A 21,667-nucleotide genomic window follows, 5' to 3' on the forward strand; every position below is an offset into this window, starting at 1 on the left:
CGTGAATAAACTCTGAGAACCACAATACAAAAGGTGCTTTTAAATTTCTGGTATTTTCTTCCTGAAATACTTTTTTTTCCCCCGTTACGGAGAATGGATCTTGCACACAGCAGTATAGCACTAAGCTAAAGCCCTTTTTCTATCTTTTTCTTTTTGCTTATTTATTTATTTATTTATATAGGGGGGACAGGGCCTCACTATGCAGTTCAGGCTGGCCTTGAACTCACTCTGTAGTCCATGCTGGCCTCCAACTCAAGGTGATCCTCCTGCCTCAGCCTCCTGAGTGCGGGGATGACAGGCATGTGCCACTGAACCTGGCTTGCAGCTCACATTTTGTTCCTGGACATTCCCCAGTGTGTCTGACATCCAAGAGGGCCAGCTGCAGGCCTTTGTAGAAAGCTGGGCGTGGTCTGGCCTGTCCGATTCTCCTGTCAGCTGGGGTGCAGTGCCCAAAGCCTGGCAGAGTTTTCTGGGTGGCTGAGGTCCTGGCTGGTTCAGGGTTGAGGTCACCACTTGCAGTTATTTAGGTCCTGGGCAGCTTGGGGCTGATGCAGAAAACCCCCAAGCTGGCCTCTGGGCACCAGGCCAAGGCCTCACTAAAGGACTAAGGCCAGGCCTGGCTCTGGACCTGGCCAAGAGCTCAGTTCTGTGCTCTGGCTGTTTGGGAGGACCTGGCATCAGAGGCCCAAAGACAGGACCTAATGTGTGCCAGCCCGGGGCTGTCACCAACAGCAGAGTAGGCAGCTGACATCCCTCTGTGTAATGACCGTTGGGAGAGACAAGGATGCAACCACACCAGCTGCTGGAGCTCAGCCTGATGTGAGGGACGGCAGGTCTGTGGGTCCCTGCAGGCAGTTCCGGGTGAGGTTGAAGCCGTGCAAAGGTCCTAGGGCCACCTGTGGAGGACGTGCACAAGGCTGGGATGTGTGGGTGGCCAGGTCACCCCTCCAGGCCAGCGTTCTCCCTCACTTCCTGGCCTGGAGGCAGTTTTTGTGACCCTTCCAGGCTCTAGCCAGTGGCTTTAGGCAAATAACCTTTGTGCCCATGCCTGAGGTTCCCCAGGCAGCAGTGGTTAGATGGTTTTATTCTTTTTTTTTTTTTTTCTTTGAGGCAGGGTCTCATTTTGCCGTGCAGCCTGGCCTTGAACTTGCTTATGTAGCCCAGGCTGGCCTCAAACTCACGAGGATCCTCCTGCCTCAGCCTCTCAAGTGCTGGGATGACAGGCATGTTCCATCAAGCCCTCGGCCAAATTGGGGCACAGCAGGTGAACAAAGGCAGCATGCGTGCCTGGCTGGGCGTCAGCCCTTGCCCCGTGGGTGAAAATGGCCTTACTCCAGAACTTTCTAATCCCTACAAGGAGGGAAACTGAGGTCAAGAAGGGCGGAGGCGCGCACGCTGAGGGGCGGGGCGGGGCAGGGGTGGGGCCTGGGAGGGGTGGAGGAGCGGGGCGCACACGCACCCGGGGACGGGACCTCGGACGTGCTGGGGCGGGGCCTGGGGGCCGAGCGCGTGCAAGGTAATACCAGGCGAGGTAGGGGCGGGACGGGGAGGCAGGGCTGCTGCGCTCACAGGCCCACTGAGCGTTGGGCAGGGGCGGGGTCTGGGGTAGGCGCGGCCGGGGCGGGGTTTGTGCGCGCAGACCTCCGTGGCTTTGGGCCCGAGGAGGGGCGGGGCTGGGAGCGAACAGACACGGGGTGGGTGGGGCCTGCGGGTTTGGGGGCGGGTCCTCTGGCGTCACGTGGAGCGGGGGCGGGGCGGGGAAGGGAGGGGCGGGGCGGGCGTGGGGGAGCGCCGAGCCCGGTAGCTGCAGCGGACGCGCCAGTGCCTTCGCCGCGGGCCGGAGACTCCGCGGTCCCGTTATGGAGCAGCCCCGGAAGGCGGTGGTGGTGACCGGTACGCGGCGCGGGCCTGAGGCGGGGCGGGGCCTGGCGTCTGGGTGGCTGCGGGGTTGGCGGGGCTGGGGCTGGAGGCGATCGCAGGTCGCGGAGTTGTCGCCTGCGGAGCGCAGCTCGGCCCCGGCCGGAGATTGTCTCGGCCCGGTGCCCGCGGTGGCCCCGCACGCCTCCTGCCCGGCGGGGACGGGGACTGAGACAGCGGGCGCCACCTAACGGGGCCGCCCCTGCGCACCCGGCCGGGCCCTGCCCCCGGGGACAAAGCCAGATCGCGGCGCGACGCTGGCCAGGAGCCGCCTGCGACCCCGGCCCGCGGGCTCCGCTCCCGGCGGGGTCTGCGCGCGAGCCCCGGGGCCCCGGCCGCGCCGCCGGGACTTGGCCAACTTCAGCAGGCCGCGGTGTCACGCACGCTTCCGGCCCGAGGAGCGGCCCAACAGGTGCCTGCGCCCGGCGGGCTGGAGCGCGGGGCCAGGCCAGGTGTGCGGGCCGGAGCGCGGTGACACTGCCTCCGCCTTCCCGGAGCGAGGCTCCGGCTGCAGCCCTGCTTCCCTGACTCTGACAGCCGCCGGGTCCGGGGCCCAGACCTGCGGCCCCTTGCGGAGCTGTGGGTGGGTTTATTTATTTATGTCGCGAGCGTGCGGGCGGAATCCAGTGCCTCGACAAGCTCTCACCACTAAACTGCAGCCCAGCGCGGGTTTCTTATTTGTACTATTTTATTATGGGTTGTTGTTGTTGTTATTATTATTGTCTTTTTTTGAGACAAGATCTCACAGGGCAGTTCAGGCTGGTCTTGAGCTGATTATGTGGCCCAGGCTGGCCTGACTTCACAAGCAATTCTCTTGCTTCAGCCTCCCAAGTGCAGGGATTTCAGGTGTGTGCCACCATACCTGGCTTCAGTGCGTTTTATTTTTTATTGTTAGACAAGGTCACTTTTCTAAGTTGCCCAGGCTGGCCTCAGAGGTGACATCCTCTTGACTCAGCCTTCTGAGTATCGGGGATGACAAGCATGAGGCTCTGCCCGTTGAGAGGTTTATATTTTAACCTGAGTAACCACTTGCACCAGGAGGGCTGGTGACTCTTCCAGCTTCTTGCTGTGTGACCTTGAGTACCTGGCGTCACTTCTCTGGGTCTCTGAACATTATGCCAGGAAACAGCACCACAGTGCACACAGGCCACTCAGCACATCGGGCGACTGTCTGAGTTGGGAAAGGCCTTCTTACTCTGAGGTGATTCACCATGCCCATGTGTCCAGAGTAGGGAACTGAGGGGACAGACCCTACCAAGACAGTGATAACATAATTATAGGGAAGGTTGCCTGGCTCCGTGATGCTCCCCTATAATCCTCCCATTTTGGGAGGCTGAGGCAGGAGGATTGTAAATTCAAACCTATTTAGGGCAATTTGATGACTTAGTGAGACTTTGTCTCAAAATAAAAAGTAAAAAGGGCCTGGAATGTAGTTAAGTGTGAGAGCCCTGAATTCTATCCCCAGTATCTAAAAAAGAAAGAAAAATTATAGATTGTGTCGAGGTGAGCATAAGAAATTGAGGAATGAAGAAGCCACGTGTGGTGGTGCACACCTGTCATCCCAACACTGGAGGCTGAGGCAGGAGGATTGCTATAAATTTCAGGGAAGACTGGGCAGACAGGCCAGACTCGGTTTGAGAGCAGCCCGGACTACATACGGAGACCTTTTCTCCTAAACTAAAACCATCAAAGAAAACAAAACAAAAGAAGACATTGAGAAAGGAAGGGGCCAGCTTTGACACGGGGGTACAAAAGGAAGCTGGCACCCTGAGGGCAGCAAAGGATTCAGGGCCTTATCTAAAAGGAGCTTGGTGGGCAGAGACACAGCTCAGGGGCACAAACATCTGACTGGCAAGCACAAGGTCTTCAGTTGATTCCTGGTATCCCTCCCAAAAAAAGTAGCTTGGGAGTTTGGGAGGCCCTGGGTGTGACCAGATCCAGGACTTACCTCTAGTGCCACCCGAACCTGGAGCTCTGCGCCTGCTTCTCCACCCAGGAACAGTGTCAGGCCCTTGGTGGATGACATGTCACTTTGCTGCATTTACAGGGTTCGGCCCTTTTGGGGAGCATACCGTGAATGCCAGCTGGATCGCAGTCCAGGTAACTCAGACACAGGGAGTTGGCCTGGAACGGGGAGCTCCTGCCAGCTGTGCCTGGCACCCAAGAAAGTCACCTTTGAAATTCTGAAGACTGCATGAATCAGATTGTAGCCGGCGCTAAGTGTGTCTGTTGAGTTTTGTGTTTGGGGGCCCTGGCCACCCCTGCGTGGTGATTATGGGGTATTTTGGGGAGCAGGGGGTTGAGGCAGGATCTCACTATGTAACCAGGCTGGATTTGGACTTGGGGCAATCCTCCTGCCTCAGCCTCCTGAGATGACAGGAGTCCCATCAGCACCCCAGCCAGTAACAGGTTGTTCTTACAGTGAGGTGTCTTTGACCTGTGTAGGAGGGGGCACAGTGACCCCCGTAGTCACCTCCCAGCCACCCCTGCATACTGACAGAGAGGGGAGGGGCGGCTTTCTGGGTGTCCCCAGCCTGTGGGACCTTCGAAGTTTCTTACTGGATAGGCACAGGGTGGGATTGGGGGGTGACCTTGGGGAACAATGCACAGCGACACAGAAAGGTTTCTCCTTTCATGAAACTTGCCTTGGCCAAGGCCACAGTCAGACTCTATTAGTCTGGCCCATTGGCCAGCTGATTTAAAGTGGCCCCAGTCCACGCTCAGCCTCCAGCCTTCATTGGGAGTCCCTAGCAAGGGAACCCCATTATCCGACCCTCCCTCCCTGCCTCCTCACCCTGCAAACGCTGCAACCTCCACCGGGGTTGCAAACGCTTGCCTTAGGTGGGGAGCAGCAGCTTGGAGGGCCTGGCAGGGACCCTGCAGATGGGACCACAGTGTCCCGTGTCTCTGCCCAGCCGAGCCACAGACAAAAAGCAGCAGTGTGTCTACAGCCTCCCGGGTCGGCTTTGTGACGCCTCAGACAGGAGCCTTCACGGGGCTCAGGGACACAAAGCCGCGTCTGCATTCCTGGGCCCCAGACACTGCGCCTGCATGCAAATGGGAGAAAAATCAATTAAACAATCTGTGGAAACCCTCGGCCTTGGGACCAGTAGGTGGCCAGGCTGGCAGCTGTTTGTCCCCCTACCCCCGGCCTCGCCTGGCCCTCAGGGCCCCTATCCCTGCTCCCTTCTGGAGTGGCTCACACAGGAGGGGTCCCAGCTAGGTCCCAGGTACAGACATGCTCAACTGGCCCATCTGATTGGTTCCTTTTCAAAACAAAACTCTCTAGAGTCCAAAGACACACACTATGCACTCTTGTTTGTATGAGCCAGGAAATTTGGGGGGTTGGTATTGATTTTTGAGACAAGGTCTCACTGTGCAGTTCAGGCTGGCCTTGAGCTCACCGTGTTGCGCAGGCTGGTCTCACCTCATGATGATCCTCCTGCCTCAGCCTCCACCTCTGTCCTTCAGGAAGATACACCTGGGAATACCCAAGGGGTGTCTTTCAGAAGCAGTAACAGTATGTGTCTGTCCCCTCCATCCAGGGCCCAGCCAAGGGCACTTTCTGCCCTATGGGAGCCCAGCTGCGCATGCGTGAAGGAGCCCTCCTCCCTGGGGGGCGGTTGCCTTCTGCGCCCCTTGTTTCCCGCAGGGCTGGAGCTGGGAGCTGAGTTCTCTCTGGCCTTTTTCTTTGAGACCCTCATACTGAGCTCCCCCCACCCCCGTGCTTTTTATTTTTTACTTTGAGATGGAGTCTCAACTAAGTCCCTAGGTTACAAAGCCAGGCTCCACCTTGCCATCCTCCTGCCTCAGCCTCCTCAGTAGCCGGGATGACAGGCGTGCACCCCCACGTCTGGCTCTGTGCAAGGTTTTATCTTTGCTTCTCTCACCACTTCTCTCTCTGTCTCTTTCCTAATTTCCCCTTCTCTATTCCACGAGGGCAGAACTCATACCCTCATGGGGGTGGGGGACTGTGAGGTGACAGCGCAGGAGTCCCCTTCTGTTTCTCTCAGCACCCTGTTCCCCTGTGTGCTGTTGCCCTGGGTCCGGGGGGTGGCTGGGCCCAGGTAGGTGCAGGCCATGGACCCTGGGCTCAGCCTTCTGCAGTGGTCCCACCCGAGCATGTCATGGAGCGCAGTGACACACAAGGACAGTTACCACACATCCCGTCTAGACAGAACTTCTAAGGATGCCACAAGTGAACAAAGAGAGCCTTTGTCGTGGGGTTGAGGGATCAGTCAGCCGCGCAGGGCGCGGGTCTGCAGGCTGTATGCACAGTGCAGCTGGAGGAGCAGGACTCTGGGGACGCAGCGCCCCTCTCACGCACAGTCCGAATACAGAGCCCAGTGACACCCACACCACGAGGGCTTTCTGGCTGTCCCTACCCTTTAAAAAGATGGAAGCAAAACTGGGCACAGTGGTGCACGCCTGTCATCCCAGCACTCAGGAGGCTGAGGCAGGGGGATTGTGGTGAGTTTGAGGCCAGCCTGGGCTGCATAGCGAGATCCTATCCGGAAAACATACATAAGCAGGCCGCTTCTGTAACTCACAACACCTGCGCCTCTCGTCCAGTGCGGCTCCGGCCCCAGCGAAGGTGGCCCCTCTTTCTCTTGCTTTGCTTTGCCCCAAGGAAAGGAACCCAGGGGTGCTTTCCGCTGAGCTGCAGGCCTGGCCCTTTTGATTTCATTTTATCTTATTTTTATTTCCTCTACACTGGGAATTGAAGCCAGGGCCCCTGCACTGAGCTGAAACCCTAGTCTTGTTTTTATTTTTTAATTTTGAGACAGGAGCTCACTAGGTCACTAAATCTCCCAGTCTGGGCTCAAACTCCCCACCGTCCTGCGTCAGCCTTCCAGAGTGGCTGGTTATGCAGCTCTTTTTATTTTCTATTTTGAGACAGGGTCTGGTTAAATTGTCCAGCCTGAGCCTGTCATCCCATCACTCAGGAGACTGAGACAGGAGGATTGCCGTGAGAGGGAGGCCAGCCTGGGCTACATAGTGAGTTCAGGAGTACCCAAACTGCATAGCAAGCCCTTGTCTCAAAAATGGAGACAAGGGGCTGAGGATTTAGCTCAGCAGCACAAGTGCCTGCCTTGCAAGCGCGCAGTCGTGAGTTTGATCCCTGGTATAAGACAAAAAAAAGTGAAACAAAATGAGAAACTTCCATGGGCTGGGGGTTTAGCTCAGTGACCTGTGCCTACTTGGCAAACACAAAGTTGTGAGTTCAATCCCCAGTACCAAAAAAGAAAAAAAGGAGCTATCCACCAGCCCGGTTGTGTAATCCTTGACTGGGTTCTCAGTTCTTCATTCTCGGTGACTCAGCCGGCTCGCTCGCCTAGTCCCTCCTTCTGACCCCGGCAACCCGGAAATACCTTGTTTTCAGTTCTTTCAGATTTGGTAAAGTCCAAAATTTATAGTTTTTCTCCTTTTTTCTCCTTTCTTCCTCCTCTCCTTTTCCTCCTCCATATCCGTCTCATGCTGGGGGTGGCATCTAGGCTCTCACCTATACCAGGCTTTACCACTGAGCTGCACCCCCAGCCCTATTCTCTGCCCCCCAGGAAGGGACCTCACTAGGTCACTCAGACTCGCCTTAAACTCACTGGCTCAGGCTGTCACCTGCCTCAGCCTCCCAAGTAGCAGGGACTACACGCATCTACCGCCATGCCTGGCTTCTTCTCCCATAGTTTGTTCTTTGTTCTTTGCCAGTGGGCTATGTGGCCTTTGCTTTGTCTTGTTTGGGGTTTTTTGCTGTTCTTTGTTTATTTTGAGACAGGGTCTCACTAGGCAGTTTGGGCTGGCCTTGAACATAACCACATAGCCAAGGCTGGCCTTGAATTTTCAACAACCATCCTGCCTCAGCCTCCTGAGAGCTGAGGTGACAGGCGTGCACCATCAGGCCCAGCATGATTTGTCTTTAGGAGAGAAAAGAACTCAGTGACCTTTGTTTTAGCCCGGCTTCTGCTGCCTGGGACAACACAGCTTATTTCGGCGCATGGCCATGGCCCATGCTCTGGAGGCTCCATCTGGTGCCAGCAAAGTCCCCTGGCCAAGGCGAGGGCCCTGGCATAAGAGACGGGAAGCGTAGGCGGGGCCTTCCACGTGGGGACCTGCCAACCAGCAGCTTTCAGTCACACAGGTGGGAATGGCCTCCTTGTGGCTGATTTGTTCCCCAGCACAGGAGCTGGAACCTCAGGGGGGCACACTGGCCCTTTCTGCACTGTCTCACGAATTCAGGGAGCCGCCCAGGCTGAGTTTGAACTCGAGCCTCCTGCCTCTGCCCTGGATTTTGGAGGCCTGTTGCCATGCCTGGCCTCAGTCCTCCTAGTCCATCCTGGGACAAGGCCTTACTTTGCAGCTCAGGCTGCCTCTCACACATGAAGATTCTCCTGCCTCAGCCTGCCAGGTGCTGGGCTCAGAGCCGCACAGTAATTACCGAGCTCAGGGACCTCCTTAATCCTCCTGTGGTGGAAGCTTCCAATGAGCTGGGTACAGGTGTGAACCACACCCCGTGCCTAAACAGAAATTCTTCGCAAGCCTGCATTGGTGGTGCACACCTGTCATCCCAGCACTCGGTAGGCTGAGGCAGGAGGGTCTCTGTGAGTGAGTTCAGGGCTGGCCAGTGCCTCAGTTCTTGCAACCTTTACTGCCTCTCCCAGATGCTTAGTTTTTCATTGTTTCCTACAGACAAGGAAGCTGAGGCTCGGAGCCATTCAGTGTTCCTCCCAGGGTCAGGCAGGCAGGGCGTGCACCCTGCAGGCTGCAGGGACTGCGCTGGGCGTCTTTGGAGAAGGGGGCACAGGAAGCCTTGGGGCGGACAGTGGGCAGCAGGGTCCTCTGGGCCAGGTCAGGAGGTGGTGCCTGATACCCTGTGCCTCCCCCTCCCCCCAGGAGCTAGAGAAGCTGGGACTGGGTGATAGTGTGGACCTGCACGTGTACGAGATCCCGGTGGAGTACAGGACGGTGCAGCAGCTCATCCCTGCACTATGGGAGAAGCACAGCCCGCAGGTGAGGCCTTCCAGTGGGCGGCCCCGGCCCGGCTGACCCACTTGTGAGGCAGCCTTTTCTGCGGCACTCAGTTGCCTAGGCTGGACTTGAATTTGAGATCCTCCTGCCTCAGCCTCTCAAATCTGGGATTATAAGTGTGCATGGCTATGCCCAGCTGTTTTTCTTCTCTTTCTCTCTCTTTTAAAAAATTGTTTTGCTTTGTTTTTGAGACAAGGTCTGACTATGTAGGTCAGACTGGCCTTGAACTCACTATGTAGCCCAAGATGGTGTTGAACTTGGAGAGATCTTCCTGGCTCAGCCTCCGGAGCGCTGGGAACATAGGTGTGCGCCTCCACTGCTGCGCGGGCCTCCCTCCTTTCCTGGTGTCAAGTGGAGCCCAAGGCCCCCACCTGCGCTAGACCAACACTGTGCCTCTGAGCCGCACCGCAGCCCCCGGCCTTGGTTCCTGGGAGCCGGTGTCTACCCCTGGCTGGGGTCGCTAGCCATGCAGAATGGCTCAGGTCTGGAGCCGCGCTTTCCCTCTGCTGTAATCCTATGCTTAGAAAATAAAGTGTGTTCTGGTCACGTGTTGCATGAGGACAGGATCCAGGCCAAGAGAGGTCAGCAGATCATTCCGTCACGGCAGCTCCCAGAACTGTTTCAGGAAAGACGGGTGAATGGATGGAGTAAGAGGGGGAATTTCCAGGAGGATTTGCAGCACTGAGTCTTTACCATAATAATTTTATAAAAACTCAGCGTTCTTATTTCATTCACCTGTGATTGCCCTGAAGCTCATTCCCTCTAATGCCACCTTGGATATTTTAACAGCTACATAGCTGCTCATTTCCTTAACCCAGACCTTGCCTGTGAGTGTGAGTGGCTGAACTGTGTCTGGTGTTGCACTGTAATTGCAAACAAAGCCCCTCCCTTCAGACCTTTGTCTGTTTTACAGACCTTTTGGCTGGTGGGCCGCAGGGTCTGCTCCAGCAGCTGGAGGTCAGACACTAGCCCCAGGCAAAGCTGGGTGAAGATCCCAAATGCTTGGCCCGGCCAGCCCCTGCTAAGCCCTCCCTGTTGGGTTTTGGTCTGCAGCTGGTGGTGCATGTCGGGGTGTCGGGCATGGCGACCGCAGTCACACTGGAGAAATGCGGGCACAACAAGGGCTACAAGGGCCTGGACAACTGCCGCTTCTGCCCCGGCTCCCAGTGCTGTGTGGAGGATGGGCCGGAGAGCATTGACTCCATTATTGACATGGACGCCGTCTGCAAGAGGGTCACCACCCTGGGGCTGGACGTGTCGGTGACCATCTCGCAGGATGCCGGCAGGTAGGCGTGGCGGGCCCTGTGGGGTGGGCATGAGCCGGGGAGCACAGCTACTCCCACACCCTTCTCCTCCTCGCCCAAGCATGCAGCCTTGGGCAGGATGCACATGGAAGGGAACAGGAGGAAAGGGACACCACCCACTCAGCCAGTGGAATCAGTCCAGGGGGTGACCAAGGCTGCAGCCAGATTGCCCTTACTTCCACAGGAAGAAGGAGCTTTCAGGGGAAGTTTCAGGGCAAAAGTGTAACTAAGTTTACAACCGCGAAAAGTACACCTGTCCTGCACTCAGGCTGCCCTTCTTGTCCTCTGTTCTCATGTGTGTGTTGTGTGTGTGTGTGTGTGTGGTGGGGCTGGGGCTCAGACCCATCTCACCCTTCCTGGACGGACCCACACCCATCTTTTTTCCTTTGTTTCCAGACTGGGTCTTGCTAAGCTGTTGAGACCTACTGGCCTCCAACTCATGCTCCTCTTTCCTGAGCCTCCCAAGCAGCTGGGATTCCAGGCGTGTACTGTGTTGTACAACAACTGCTGGCATGGTGGTACACACCTGTTACACTAGTATTCTGGAGGCTGAGGCAGAAGGGTTGCCTGGTTAGGCTGGGCTATACATTTCAAGGGCAGTCTGCACTACAAATCAAGACCCTGTCCCAAAACAAAACAGAACAAAAAAGACGGACTTTGGCACATGTCTCCAGGGCCTCAGGTCATGATTAGTTTCCCTCATGCTTTTTTTTTTTTTTTTTTTTTTGGTCTTTTTGAGACAGGGTCTCATTATGCAGTTCAAGCTGGCCTTGAGCTCACTTTGTAGCCCAGGTTGGTCTCCAACTCGCAACAATCCTCTTGCCTCAGCCTCCTGAGTGCTGGGATTACAGGCCTGGGCCACCATACCTGGCTCCCCTGCTTTTGAACCTGCTCAAGGCAGAGCACCTCAGCAGGAGCATCAGGAGGGCGGGGCTGCTCTCTGAGGCCATGCCCCCCCAATGACCTACCTTCCTCCCACTAGGCCCCGCCTCTTAAAGGTTCCACTACTTCCCAATAGCGCCCCCTGCAGGAGTGTGGGTTTTGGAGGACATTTAGGATTCCAGCTGTGAGGCACACTACACAGTGAGTCTGACTGCGTTCCTGTGCTCTCTCCTGCCCTGTCCTGTGGCCCAGGTACCTCTGTGACTTCACCTACTATACCTCCCTGTACCAGAGCCACGGCCGCTCAGCCTTCGTTCATGTGCCGCCATTGGGCAAGCCCTACAACGCGGACCAGCTGGGCAGGGCGCTGCGGGTCATCATCGAAGAGATGCTGGACTTGCTGGAGCAGTCAGAAGGCAAGATCAGCTGCTGCCATGAACCCTGAGCACTGTCCAGAGCGAGGATCCACTCTCCTGGGGCTCTGCACTCCGCCTCCTCTCCCTCCTGCTTGGCAGCGCCCTGCTTGGAAGGAGCCCAGGACTCAGGGGCCAGGGCCAGGGGGGCCACTGTGGTCCCTTTGCCAGGTTGGCGGCGGGTAGACCAGCTGGTCCAATCTGAACGTCCCATCAGGAGCCTGGTCCCTTAAATAGACCTCTTAAAAGGGGCAGCCTCGGGCAGGCAGCTTTTGGGTTGACTGGATTTCCCTTCCTCTCCTTTTTTTGCTCTGTTTTGTTTTGAGGCAGGGTCTCAGTAGGTAGCCCAGGCTGGCCTCAGATTCACAGTGACTGTCCTGCCTCAGTCTCCCAAGTGCTGGGGCCACAGGTGTGCACCACCAGCCCGGCTCTTACTGCTTTTTTCTCTTCCCTGCCCGCTGCACCCCAAAGCGGTAGTGCTGCTGGGGGACACAGTGGGTGACTTATATTCCCTTGGGCTGAAACCTTGGCTTTGGCCAACATTAGTGTCTTTCTCCTGAGGTGCAGCCTCTTTGCCCTTGGCCCCAAACCGAACCCCAGACCTGACATCTTAGATTTGGGACCAAGAACAAGGGCCCTCCTCCCACCTTGCTCTGAGTGGCAGCCTGGGCCTGGCCATGGGACTGGGTCCTTTGAGGCCCAATAGCAGGCACAGGCCGCTGGGCTCAGGGACCCTCCAAAAAGCAGCTCCTGTCCACCTGTGACTTGTCACTGGCCACAGCGGAGCCCGGCATGCCCGGGCTTGTTTGGGGGCAGCCCCTGGCCGATGGCTCTGGAGACAGTGGGAGCATGTGATCGTCCTGCTCCCTGCAGACTTTGAGCCCAGCAGGCCCAGAGTGAGGGTAATATCGCCTGGAATAGCACAGTGCAGCCCAGTCTTGATTCCAGCTGGAGTGGGGAGCTGTCAGAGTGCCCTGGAGGTGGCCGGAGACCAGTGTGGTGTGTTGGGGCCACCTCGGCTCTGCTGCAAGGGCAGTGGTGCCCCTCAGTCCGGCTCCCTGGGGCGTGGCCCATAGGTTCCCCATGGTGGACCTGTGGGAAGCCCCTTTGTGGCTGAGGGTGTCTCCACCAGGGCGTGGTCCTGGTAGCCCAGGAACGTGTCTAGGGCTGGCAGCGGGAAGGCAGGAGGCAGTTCCAAGTGTTGCTCGTGGGAGAGCAGGGATCCATGCTGGAGAGAGATGAGGGGACGGGACGGTGGCATTCTGTGCCAGTCCCTGGGGACAGGAGGACAGCAGTGGTGCACAGAGGACCTTTGAGCAGTGGCTTGCAGGAGGAATGAGGGGCCACTGGCAGGAGGAGCAGGAGCTGGGCACCACTGGGCTAAGCAGGGACAGTCCCATCCCTGAGGATGGGGTCAGGACTCAGTGGGTTGCTCAGTGTGGAGCAGAGCCAGTGTCCCCCAGAGTCACTCAGTTGGCCAGGCTGGGCTTGAACTTGCAGTCCTCCTGCCTCAGCCTCCGGGGTGCTGGATAGTGGGCTCTGGCTGCCTTTGAGAGTGAGAAGTTCATGCCAGAAGCCAGGCTCGAGCCCCCCACAGCACACAGGGTGACAGCAGCCAGGAGCAGGGGGCGCTGCTGTCTCGCCAGGTGACCTCTGACCTCCCCTGCCTGTGAGTGTCTGAACCCGGGAGTCCTCCAGGTCGTTGGGGACCGGGCCTTGTTCTCTGGTCCCCAGCCTGTGGCCTGAAACCCAAGGGGACAGTGGCAAAGGGCTTTGTCTTTCTCCCTGGGGGGAGGGGACCTGTCTCTGTCTTATCCTTGGTTTTGGGGACCTGGGGGGCATAGCCTCACATATGCCCATGAGCACTTGACAGTAAGCCCTGCCCCAGCCCCTTTTTAAGGTTTTATTAAAGCTGGGATCTCACCGTGTAGCCCAGGGTAGCCTGGCGGTCCATATCCTCCTGCCTCAGCTTCCCCATTAGCTGGGGTGACCGGAACATCTTTCCTCATCCTGAGGGCCCCCTTCCCCCAGCTGGCCTTGCGCTGGGCTCTGCCCACTGCCATTCCCCCTCCCACCCACTCCAAGAACCCACATGATCTGGGCCCCGATATCTCAGGTTTTTGCCCCCACTGAAGTCTCTAGGAAACCCCTGCTGCCCATGGCGACTGATTTCAGTCCCCAGAGAGGCCCCCCTGTAGCTTCTTCCTGGCCCCCCGAGTCAGGGACCCCTGGGCTCCTGGAGACCCCACACCTGGCGTCCTGGAAAGCAAATAAAGCTTGATGTCCCCATCTGTGTGTCCTGTGTGTGGCCCGAGGCTGTCCTGGCCTCTGTCCTCAGCTGGTGGCAGTGACAAGCAGACCCCGTTGCACCTGCGCCCTTCGCTCTGTGGCAAAACACAGCGAGGCACCTGCCCGAGTCACACAGCAAGTGGAGCCTGCACCGTGGTTTGAACCAGGCTCTGAGGTGATGCAGCCAGCATGTCACGGCAGTGCCATCAATCCCCATCCCCAGGACAACTAGGGAGGGCCGGAAGGGGCCAGGCCTGTCCTGGACAGGGGCAGTGAACCCTGGACCCTAGGGTCCCCTCCCTTAGGACGCACTGTCTCTTTATCATCTGTTGTCTGGCTCTGTGTTTACTTAGGTTTTAATTTGAAACAGGGTCTTCCTGAGTGGCTCAGGCCAACCCTGAACCTGCGGCTCCCCTGCCTCAGACTCAGCAGTGTCGGGGGCAAGAGCCACGGGAACTGCAGCCAGTGCCAAGGGGAGGCTGAGGCGGGGCTCCATAGGGTGTTGGCTGCACCCTCAGGGGCCAGGAAGACCCTTCCTCTCTGCCCTGTGTCTCACCATGTGGTGGCAACACCTTGACGGGCCCTTTGGAGCCCTGAGCAGCCCAAAAGACCCGAGGGCTCTCCTCACTTCCACCAGCCTCGGTTTCCCTTCCTCACAGTCTTGTTTGATTGGTACTTTGTCCCCATGACACAAGGACCCTGAGGCCATGCCCAGCGGTGCACGCCTTTGAGCACAGCGCTCTGGGAGGCTGAAGCAGGAGGGTCTCAAGTTGGAACCCAGCCTGGGCAACTTAATGACATAGCGAGACACTGTCTCAAAAAGGATGGGGATGTGGCTCCGTGTGAAGGCCTTGGGTTCCATCCCGGTACCAAGGAAGAAAGGAAACTCCTCCAAGGACACAGGCCAGCAGTTTATTTTGCCTGCGGACACTGCCCCCGCTGTAGCAGTGGACACAGGAAGTTGTAGGGGGTAGGTGAGCCGCAGGGAGGTGGCCCACACACAGCTGGCCCAGGCCGCTTCCCGCTCCTGGGGCTCAGATGTTATCTGGGGGGCATTCTCCCGTGCCGCAGAGGGGCAAAAGTGTGTGGAGCTGGTGACACATTCCAGGCAGCTGACACACCAGTCATGGAGGTTTAGCCCTGCATGAGGAGGCTAAGGTCAGTGTCAGTGGGGCCTTTCCTGTCCATGTGGCTTCTCCAGAGAACTTCAGTCCACAAACTCATTCTCTCCTCTCCTTGGAGCCCCCTAGACACCCAGGTATCTCTTCAGCCCCCACGGTGCCCGTGCGCCCAACATCACCCGACTGTTTTTTCGAAGGCCATGAGAGCCTGTGGGTTGCCTGGGTCTCCTGACCCAGCACTGAGGCAGGAAGCTCTCTGAGGGTTCAAGGGCAGCCTGGACTACATAGACTCTGTCTTAAAAAAAAAAAAAAAAAAAAAAAGAAAATAATTTCCTCGCCATGACTGGGAGCTCCCACCCTCACTCTGAGAAGCAGGTCCAGACTCTAGGGTCCATAACAGCCTCCTTGGTTCCTCTCTGATCCCACTGGGCACAGGAACCCTTATCCTTCCTTTCTGTTGACCCCACCCAGACTCACTTTCCCCATGTGCTCTCCCAGGAAGGGCCATCCCCAGCCCTGCAACTAAACCTGGAAAACTTACCCATGCTTCAAAACCCCAGGCTGGGAAGGAGACACCAAAGTCATCTTGGAAACCTGGCTAATCAAGTTTGATAAGCCTGGCTAATAGTGAAGAGAGCAAATCAGTGGATTGCAGACCCTCTGTGACACTGACCTTCAGGCCTCAGGCTGGCACTAGTGACCCAGGCTTGCTTTTTTTTTTGTATTGTGCCTCAAGCTTTCATGAAGCGGGTCTCAGACTTATCCAGACAAGTCCAGGATGGCGTGTGTGTGTGTGTGTGTGTGTGTGTGTGTGTGTGTGTGTGTGGCAGGGAGGCAGGGAATGAGGGAGGGGTAAAGGCTCCAGGCTGCCTTCCTGAGTGTCCTTTCGGGATCTCCATTTGGGACTCGGGGCCCCATGCCTCTGGGGCCTGCAGCGCCACTGGGAGCCAGGCCCAGGCCTCAGTTACAGTCACGGTGCACGGGGGCGGAGGCCTGGGCAGAGAGCTTGGGGTGCACGCGGGCCTCAGCTGACTGGTTTCCTGCGGGGCTCAGGTGGCCCTGGGGTCCCTGCGGCCAGGAAGCCACACAGCTGGTCCCAGGGCTGAGCTGTCCGCTTCCAGTGGCCAGGTGGGGCCTGCTGAGTCACCGCGGTCTGCCGTGTCCCCCTCCCCCAGGCCGCCCTGCAGGCCGAGGCCCTAGGGGAAGGGGAAGAGGTTGCACCCCGCTCAGCTCACCTCTCCCTCCCCTGCTGAGGCCCTGCAAGGCAGGAGGTCGAAGCAGAAGGTTCCTGAACTCAAAGCCAGCCCAGGCCCCTTAGGGACTTAGCAGCTTAGAGTCCTGCTCTCAGAGCGATATGTCCCCACCCTGGACTGAAGTCTCAATGAGCAGAGGGGCACAGCGGGGTACATGAGCCAAGCCCACAGAGGCTCTGTGTGTCCACAGTGTCAGTATGAAGTGAGGCGGCTCGAGGCGGCTCGGAGCTCAGCACTGGACAAGCCAGGTCCCTGCGCTTGTAACCAACTGTCCACTTGTCCCCGGGTGCAGCTGCCACTTGGCAGGAGGCTGAGGCTTAGCAGATCACAGGGCGTGAGGGTAAAGACTGACAGAAGCTGGTTGTAGCACAGACCTGTCTTCCCAGCACTCAGGAAGCTGAGGCAGGAAGATTGCCAGGAGTTTAAGGCCAGCCTGGACTGCATAGTGAGACCCTGTCTCAAAAAACTAAACAACAAAGGTACAGAAATCCCAGTCTAAATTGTCACAGGATGAAACCCACCTGAAACCCCACCCTCAACCCTGGAGACCTCCCCCCAGGGTCCATTACTCAGGACTGGGCTGGGAATGAGGGTCTCCTTGGCAAAGAGTGATTTGAAAACTTTTATGTAGTTGAACCAGGACAGGCCCGTGGCCTGGCTGTTTCACTCTAGATGGGAGGCTCAGAGGAAACCTGCATGCATCTTTGTGGGGAGCTGGAGCTCAGAGACACGTTAGCATATGGTCACACCAAAGAGTACTATATAGCCATGGAAAAGGTAGGGCTGGACCAGCGAGCAAAACTGTTTAGAAAAGAGTCTTAAGCAGCAGATCACAGAGACTGCTGTTTGCATTATTTATTTATTATCTTATTTTTTTAGTACCAGGGATGGAACTCACGATCACACACTTGCAAGGCAGGCACTTATGCCGTTGAGCTAAATCCAGGCCCTGCATTTTTAAATTTCCGTTCCTTTGTGTTTTTTGGGGGGAGTTGGTTTTGGGACAGGTTTCCCTCGGTGGTCCAGGCTTGTCCTTGAACTTACAGCTCCTTCTGCCTTGGCCTCCCCAGTGTTGGGATGATAAGTGTGCATCACCACACCCAGTTTATGTTTTTAATTTGAGGCCAAGTCCTTCTAAATTGCCCAAGCCTTGAACCTGTGACCATCCTGCTTCAGCCTGCCTAGCAGCTGGAACTAGGGACATGCACGGCCACACTTGGTTCACCCACTTTTATTTCTGGCGTTTGCTGGCTGTCACCTCTCCCGTTCCTGCGCCTCCGGAGCTGAGGGCCAGCCAGGTTTGTTCTGTGCTCGGTGGAGCAGTGATTCCAGGGTCCTGTTCCTGCTCACCGCCTGCGGCCTCTGCATGCCTCCCTCCCGGCCCTTCCTTCTCTTCCCACCAGGTGGCAGGTTATGTTTTCTGGGGGGCACTGACCGTGCTGCTGGGTTTCAGCATATCCCTACAGTGTTTCTCAATTTTTTTCTTCTTTTTTTTGTCTTTTTCCTTTTTATCGGTACCAGGGATCGAACTCACCTGCTTGTAAGGCAGGCGCTTATGCCGCTGAGCTAAATCCCCAGCCCCATTCCCAGCCCTTTTGATTGTTTATTTTGAAATGGTCTCACTGAATTGCCTGAGACCCTCCTGTCTCAGCCTTCCAGAGTGCTGGGTTTTTTCCTTGGGCTTTCCTCACTCTTGTCCTTTTTTAAACAACTTATTTGTGTATTTATTTATTTAAACAGGATCTCACTATGCAGTTCACGATGGCCTTGAACTCCTGGGTAGCCCAAGCTGCCCTGAACCCATGGCGATCCTCCTGCCTCAGTCTCCTGCATGCAGGGGTAGCAGGCGTGCGTCAAGCTCAGCTGCTGTTTTCAGGCAATGCTGCTGGCCACCCTGCTGATCTTCAGTATCCCTATAGGCCCCCCAAGTAGCACTGTTTGGTCCCCAGCGTGGGGCTATAGGAAGCAGTGGGGCCCCCAGAGGGGCGGGCCCTAGGGCGGAAGTGAGGTCATGGGGCGGGGCCCTGCGGGCCTGGAGGAAGCCACCCTCTGTGCTCAGCCCCTAACAGGAACAGCGGGGCCCCTGCACACCAGTGAGCCGGAGTTGGCCTCCGCTCTGCACCCCTTGCTTCTCCCAGCATTTCCTCGCGGTGACCCCGAATGTATTAGAACCAACTTCCATGAAAATCTGTTGGCTGGTCCTAGTATGCACGCTGGTCAGTCCCAACACTCAGGAGGCTGAGACAGGAGGATCCCTTTCGGTTTGAGGCCAGCCTGGGCTACACAGTGAGACAGTGTCTCAGAAACAAAAACAAAAATAACCCCCAAAAACCTAAAAAGCAAGCAGCTGTTTTGGGGCCATCACTGCTCAGTGGTAGTGTTCATGGCTTTCCCTGTGCCTACCTGGCCTGTCCTGGCATGGAACGGTCGGGCCAGAAAAAGCTACGGCAGCCTCCAGGCTATGCGCCAAGGCGACCAGAGTGACCAGGTGACCAGGGTGACCTCATGATTCAGCACTTTCCCTCTCGCTCTGTGCCCACGGGGACCCACACATCGACTCCGGTGCCAGGGCCAGGGTCCAGGGCGGAGCTGGCCCTGGCGACCCACCTGCGGCATAGTGGGAGGCTGAGACAGGCGGCTCTGTGGGGAGCCAGGTCTTAAGTCTTGAGGGTGGGTTCTGCACCCCCCCCCTCAGGGGGAAACTGGGCCTTTGCTTTGTACACAATAAAACTATGTCAATAAATGACCGCATGAGCCAGGTGGGGCCCTGCCGGTGAGCTCAGAGCGGAAGCCACTGCCAGGCCTGCGACCTGTGCATCTGGGGTGCAGCCAGGAAGAGGCGGCCTGGAGGATCCGAGCTCACGGCTCCCAGTGCAAGCCACAGGAAGCGGACCCTGGGCGCTCCAAGGCCTGGCAGGGTCCATCTTGTCCCCTTCCCTGCTTGTGGCCCTGTAACCTGGTCACGTCCCCACCTCCATCTGTCACCTGTGAGGTGGTGGCCGTGGGTCCATGTCCTGGGACCACAGGAAGACTGTGTCTCCCTAGGCTCCTCTCCAGTCTGCACCCCAGGAAATGCGCCCTGTATCTTAGCTAATACTCACAGGTCAGCCCTCAGAAGGCCGAGGCAGGAGGATCACCAGTTGCAGCCCAGACCGGGCAACTTGGTGTCAAAAAAAAAAAACAAAACTTTTTTTTCCTTTTGTCTTTTTGAGACAAGGTCTTGCTGTGTAACCCAGGCTGACCTTCAATTCATGAAGATCCTCCTGCCTCAGCCTCCTGAGGACAGGTGCTCACCACCCTGCCCGGCTCGTCTCAAGATTTTAAAGAAGGCTGGGGCTGGGATTGCGTGCAAGGGCCCTGGGTTCAGTCCCAGTACCGGGAAATGACAACAAAGGGCCCTCACTGCTCCAGTGTTGGGCCAGTGCCCTGTTTGCACAGAGCAGTCCCCTCCGCATCCCAGAAGGCATGGGGTGTGGGGCGCCCTGCCAACCGCAGGACCACGGTCACCTCGACACCTCTGCTCCAGTTCGGCTGTGGGGAGCACTGAGGTCACCCCTGGCCACCTGCCCAAGCTTACTCACCGCCCTCTGCCGGTGAGCTCATCACCATTCCAGGTGCGGCGAGGTGGAAACCTCCATGAGACCCCGAGACACGTGAGACACGCGATGCAGGCCGGGGGAATTCCAGGCATAAATTTAAACAGTGACTGCTTCTCCTCTTAAAGGGACAGAGAACCCTGCTGGAAGCAGAGCTGTGGAACTACTACACAGCACCAAAAAAAGAAAGCAGTTGGGCATTGTGGCGCATGCCTGTGATCACAGTTTCTGAGGAGGCTGAGGCAGGAGGATCTCAAATTTGAGCCCAGCCTGGGCAATTTAGTGATTTAGTGAGATCCTGTTACAAAACTTTAAAAAAATAAAATTAAATTAAAAAGGCTGGGGGTGCACCTCAGTGTCCTAGGTCCAGGGTTGGGAACTACAAAAGAGAAAGAAAGAAAAGGGGGGGAAAAAACACATCGCCACACTGTGTGCAGCCCTGATAGGGTGGCATTGCAGAGGCACCCAGGCCTCCGTGCGCCCCACACCCGTTTCCCTGCTGAGCCTGGGTCCCCTGACCTTTGAGAGGCTGTGAGCTGTGCGTTTACTGAGCACCTACTGAACGCACACCAGGGCTGGACTGGGTTTCCTGCTGGGAGCTCGCTTGGCCAGAGGCTGGGTTGACATAGGAGGAGGTGGGGTCAGAGCTGGGGTGAGGCCCTGGTGCAGGACGAGGGTTCTTTGGGTCCCTTTTCTGTCTTTGGTTTCTTGCCTTCTTCAGTATGCTTCTGTTCACAGGGCCCTGGGGACCAAACCCCAGGCGCTCACCACAGGACCACCTCCCCAGCCCTTCAACACCTAGCACCTGGGGCCAGGGGGCCTGCTAAGCTGCCCAGGCTCGCCTGGAATTTGGCGATTGTCCTGCCTCAGCCTTTGGGGTAGCTGAGATCACAACTGTGTCCCCACTTTCTGCACGACAGGGAGGAGCAGAAAGGTGCCCATTCCTGCCCCCCCCCAGTGGGGGACCTGCCAGGCTGGGCCTGGGCAGGTGGGCCTGAGCCACAGCCGTCCAGTGCCTGGCTGGTGTGGTTCCCGCTGAGGCCTCCAGGGGCACCCTTCCCCTAAGGCGCTGCAGGGGCCTGGGGGGGGGGGAGGGCTGAGGCCTGAAGAGCTTAGACCCTGTATCTGGCATCCCAGAAAGCAAACAAAGCAGTGACTATTGTCACTCTGTGTCCCTGGTGGCAACTAGAGGATCCTATCAACCGATTCACATCGCGGCTCTTGATCTACGGCACAGGGAGGATGAGACACTTACCTGGATCATACAGCCCGTGGGGTCGGCGCTGGGATCAGAACCAGGGTCTGTGTCGACCTAGGGAGAGCAAGTGCTCCTGCTGCAGCACGTGTGGGGCGCTGTGTCGGTGTTACCCCTGCACCCCTCTGTGCAATCCAAATACTTTCTTTTTTTTTTGTTTTGTTTTTTGTTTTTTGTCTTTTTCCTTTTTATCGGTAGCGGGGATTGAACTCACGACTGCCTGCTTGCAAGGCAGGTGCTTATGCCACTGAGCTAAATCCCCAGCCCCCCAATTACTTTCTATTCTGTTCCAAAGGCGCCTCCAGGCTTGGGGAAGAAGAGGCAGGCAGGCATTGTTAGTGCTGGGAGGTGATCTCTGGGCCAGGTAAAGGGATGGGAAGTGACAGCCGCTGCTCAACCTGCAAGTGCAATGTCAGAAGGAGTTTCAGAGTAGGGTTTTGAAGCATGAGTAGGAGTTCCTGAAGAGGAGGCTTAGTCACTACAATGCCCACTGACCTATTAAACATCTACTAAGTACCTGGTCCTGGCCTTTACCCATGGCTTGCCCAAACTTGTCCCTTCCTGTTCGTTCTTGCCTTTTCCCCCACTCACTTTCTGTGCTCTTTCAACTTCTC

The 21,667-nt window shown here is 57.1% G+C and overlaps 1 protein-coding gene and 1 long non-coding RNA gene across 5 annotated transcripts; one reads left to right on the forward strand and one right to left on the reverse strand.

Moving 5' to 3' along the window:
* Positions 1-1,764: 1,764 nt before the first annotated feature.
* Positions 1,765-13,828, forward strand: Pgpep1 (pyroglutamyl-peptidase I). 4 transcript variants are annotated; one of them, XM_003465186.5, is made up of 5 exons: positions 1,765-1,893; positions 3,965-4,017; positions 8,806-8,922; positions 9,994-10,226; positions 11,379-13,828. In XM_003465186.5, exons 1-5 carry the CDS (start codon positions 1,860-1,862, stop codon positions 11,569-11,571), a joined length of 630 nt encoding a protein of 209 aa, XP_003465234.1. In that variant the 5' UTR covers positions 1,765-1,859; the 3' UTR covers positions 11,572-13,828. The 4 variants fall into 4 exon arrangements, with proteins under 4 accessions (XP_003465234.1, XP_005001663.1, XP_063084075.1 ...); XM_005001606.4 differs by lacking the exon at positions 8,806-8,922; XM_063228005.1 differs by lacking the exon at positions 3,965-4,017 and having other exon boundaries at positions 1,783-1,893.
* On the reverse strand, positions 13,529-21,255 carry LOC134470958 (uncharacterized). The gene is made up of 2 exons (XR_010040247.1): positions 19,784-21,255; positions 13,529-15,244 (listed from the first exon to the last, which is right to left on the reverse strand). It is a non-coding gene; the product is annotated as an uncharacterized LOC134470958 (long non-coding RNA).
* Between the last annotated feature and the right edge of the window lie 412 nt (positions 21,256-21,667).

This window comes from Cavia porcellus, unplaced genomic scaffold (genome assembly GCF_034190915.1).
Source record: "Cavia porcellus strain 051 isolate PalLab524CR breed Dunkin Hartley unplaced genomic scaffold, mCavPor4.1 scaffold_17, whole genome shotgun sequence".
NCBI lineage: Eukaryota > Metazoa > Chordata > Mammalia > Rodentia > Caviidae > Cavia > Cavia porcellus.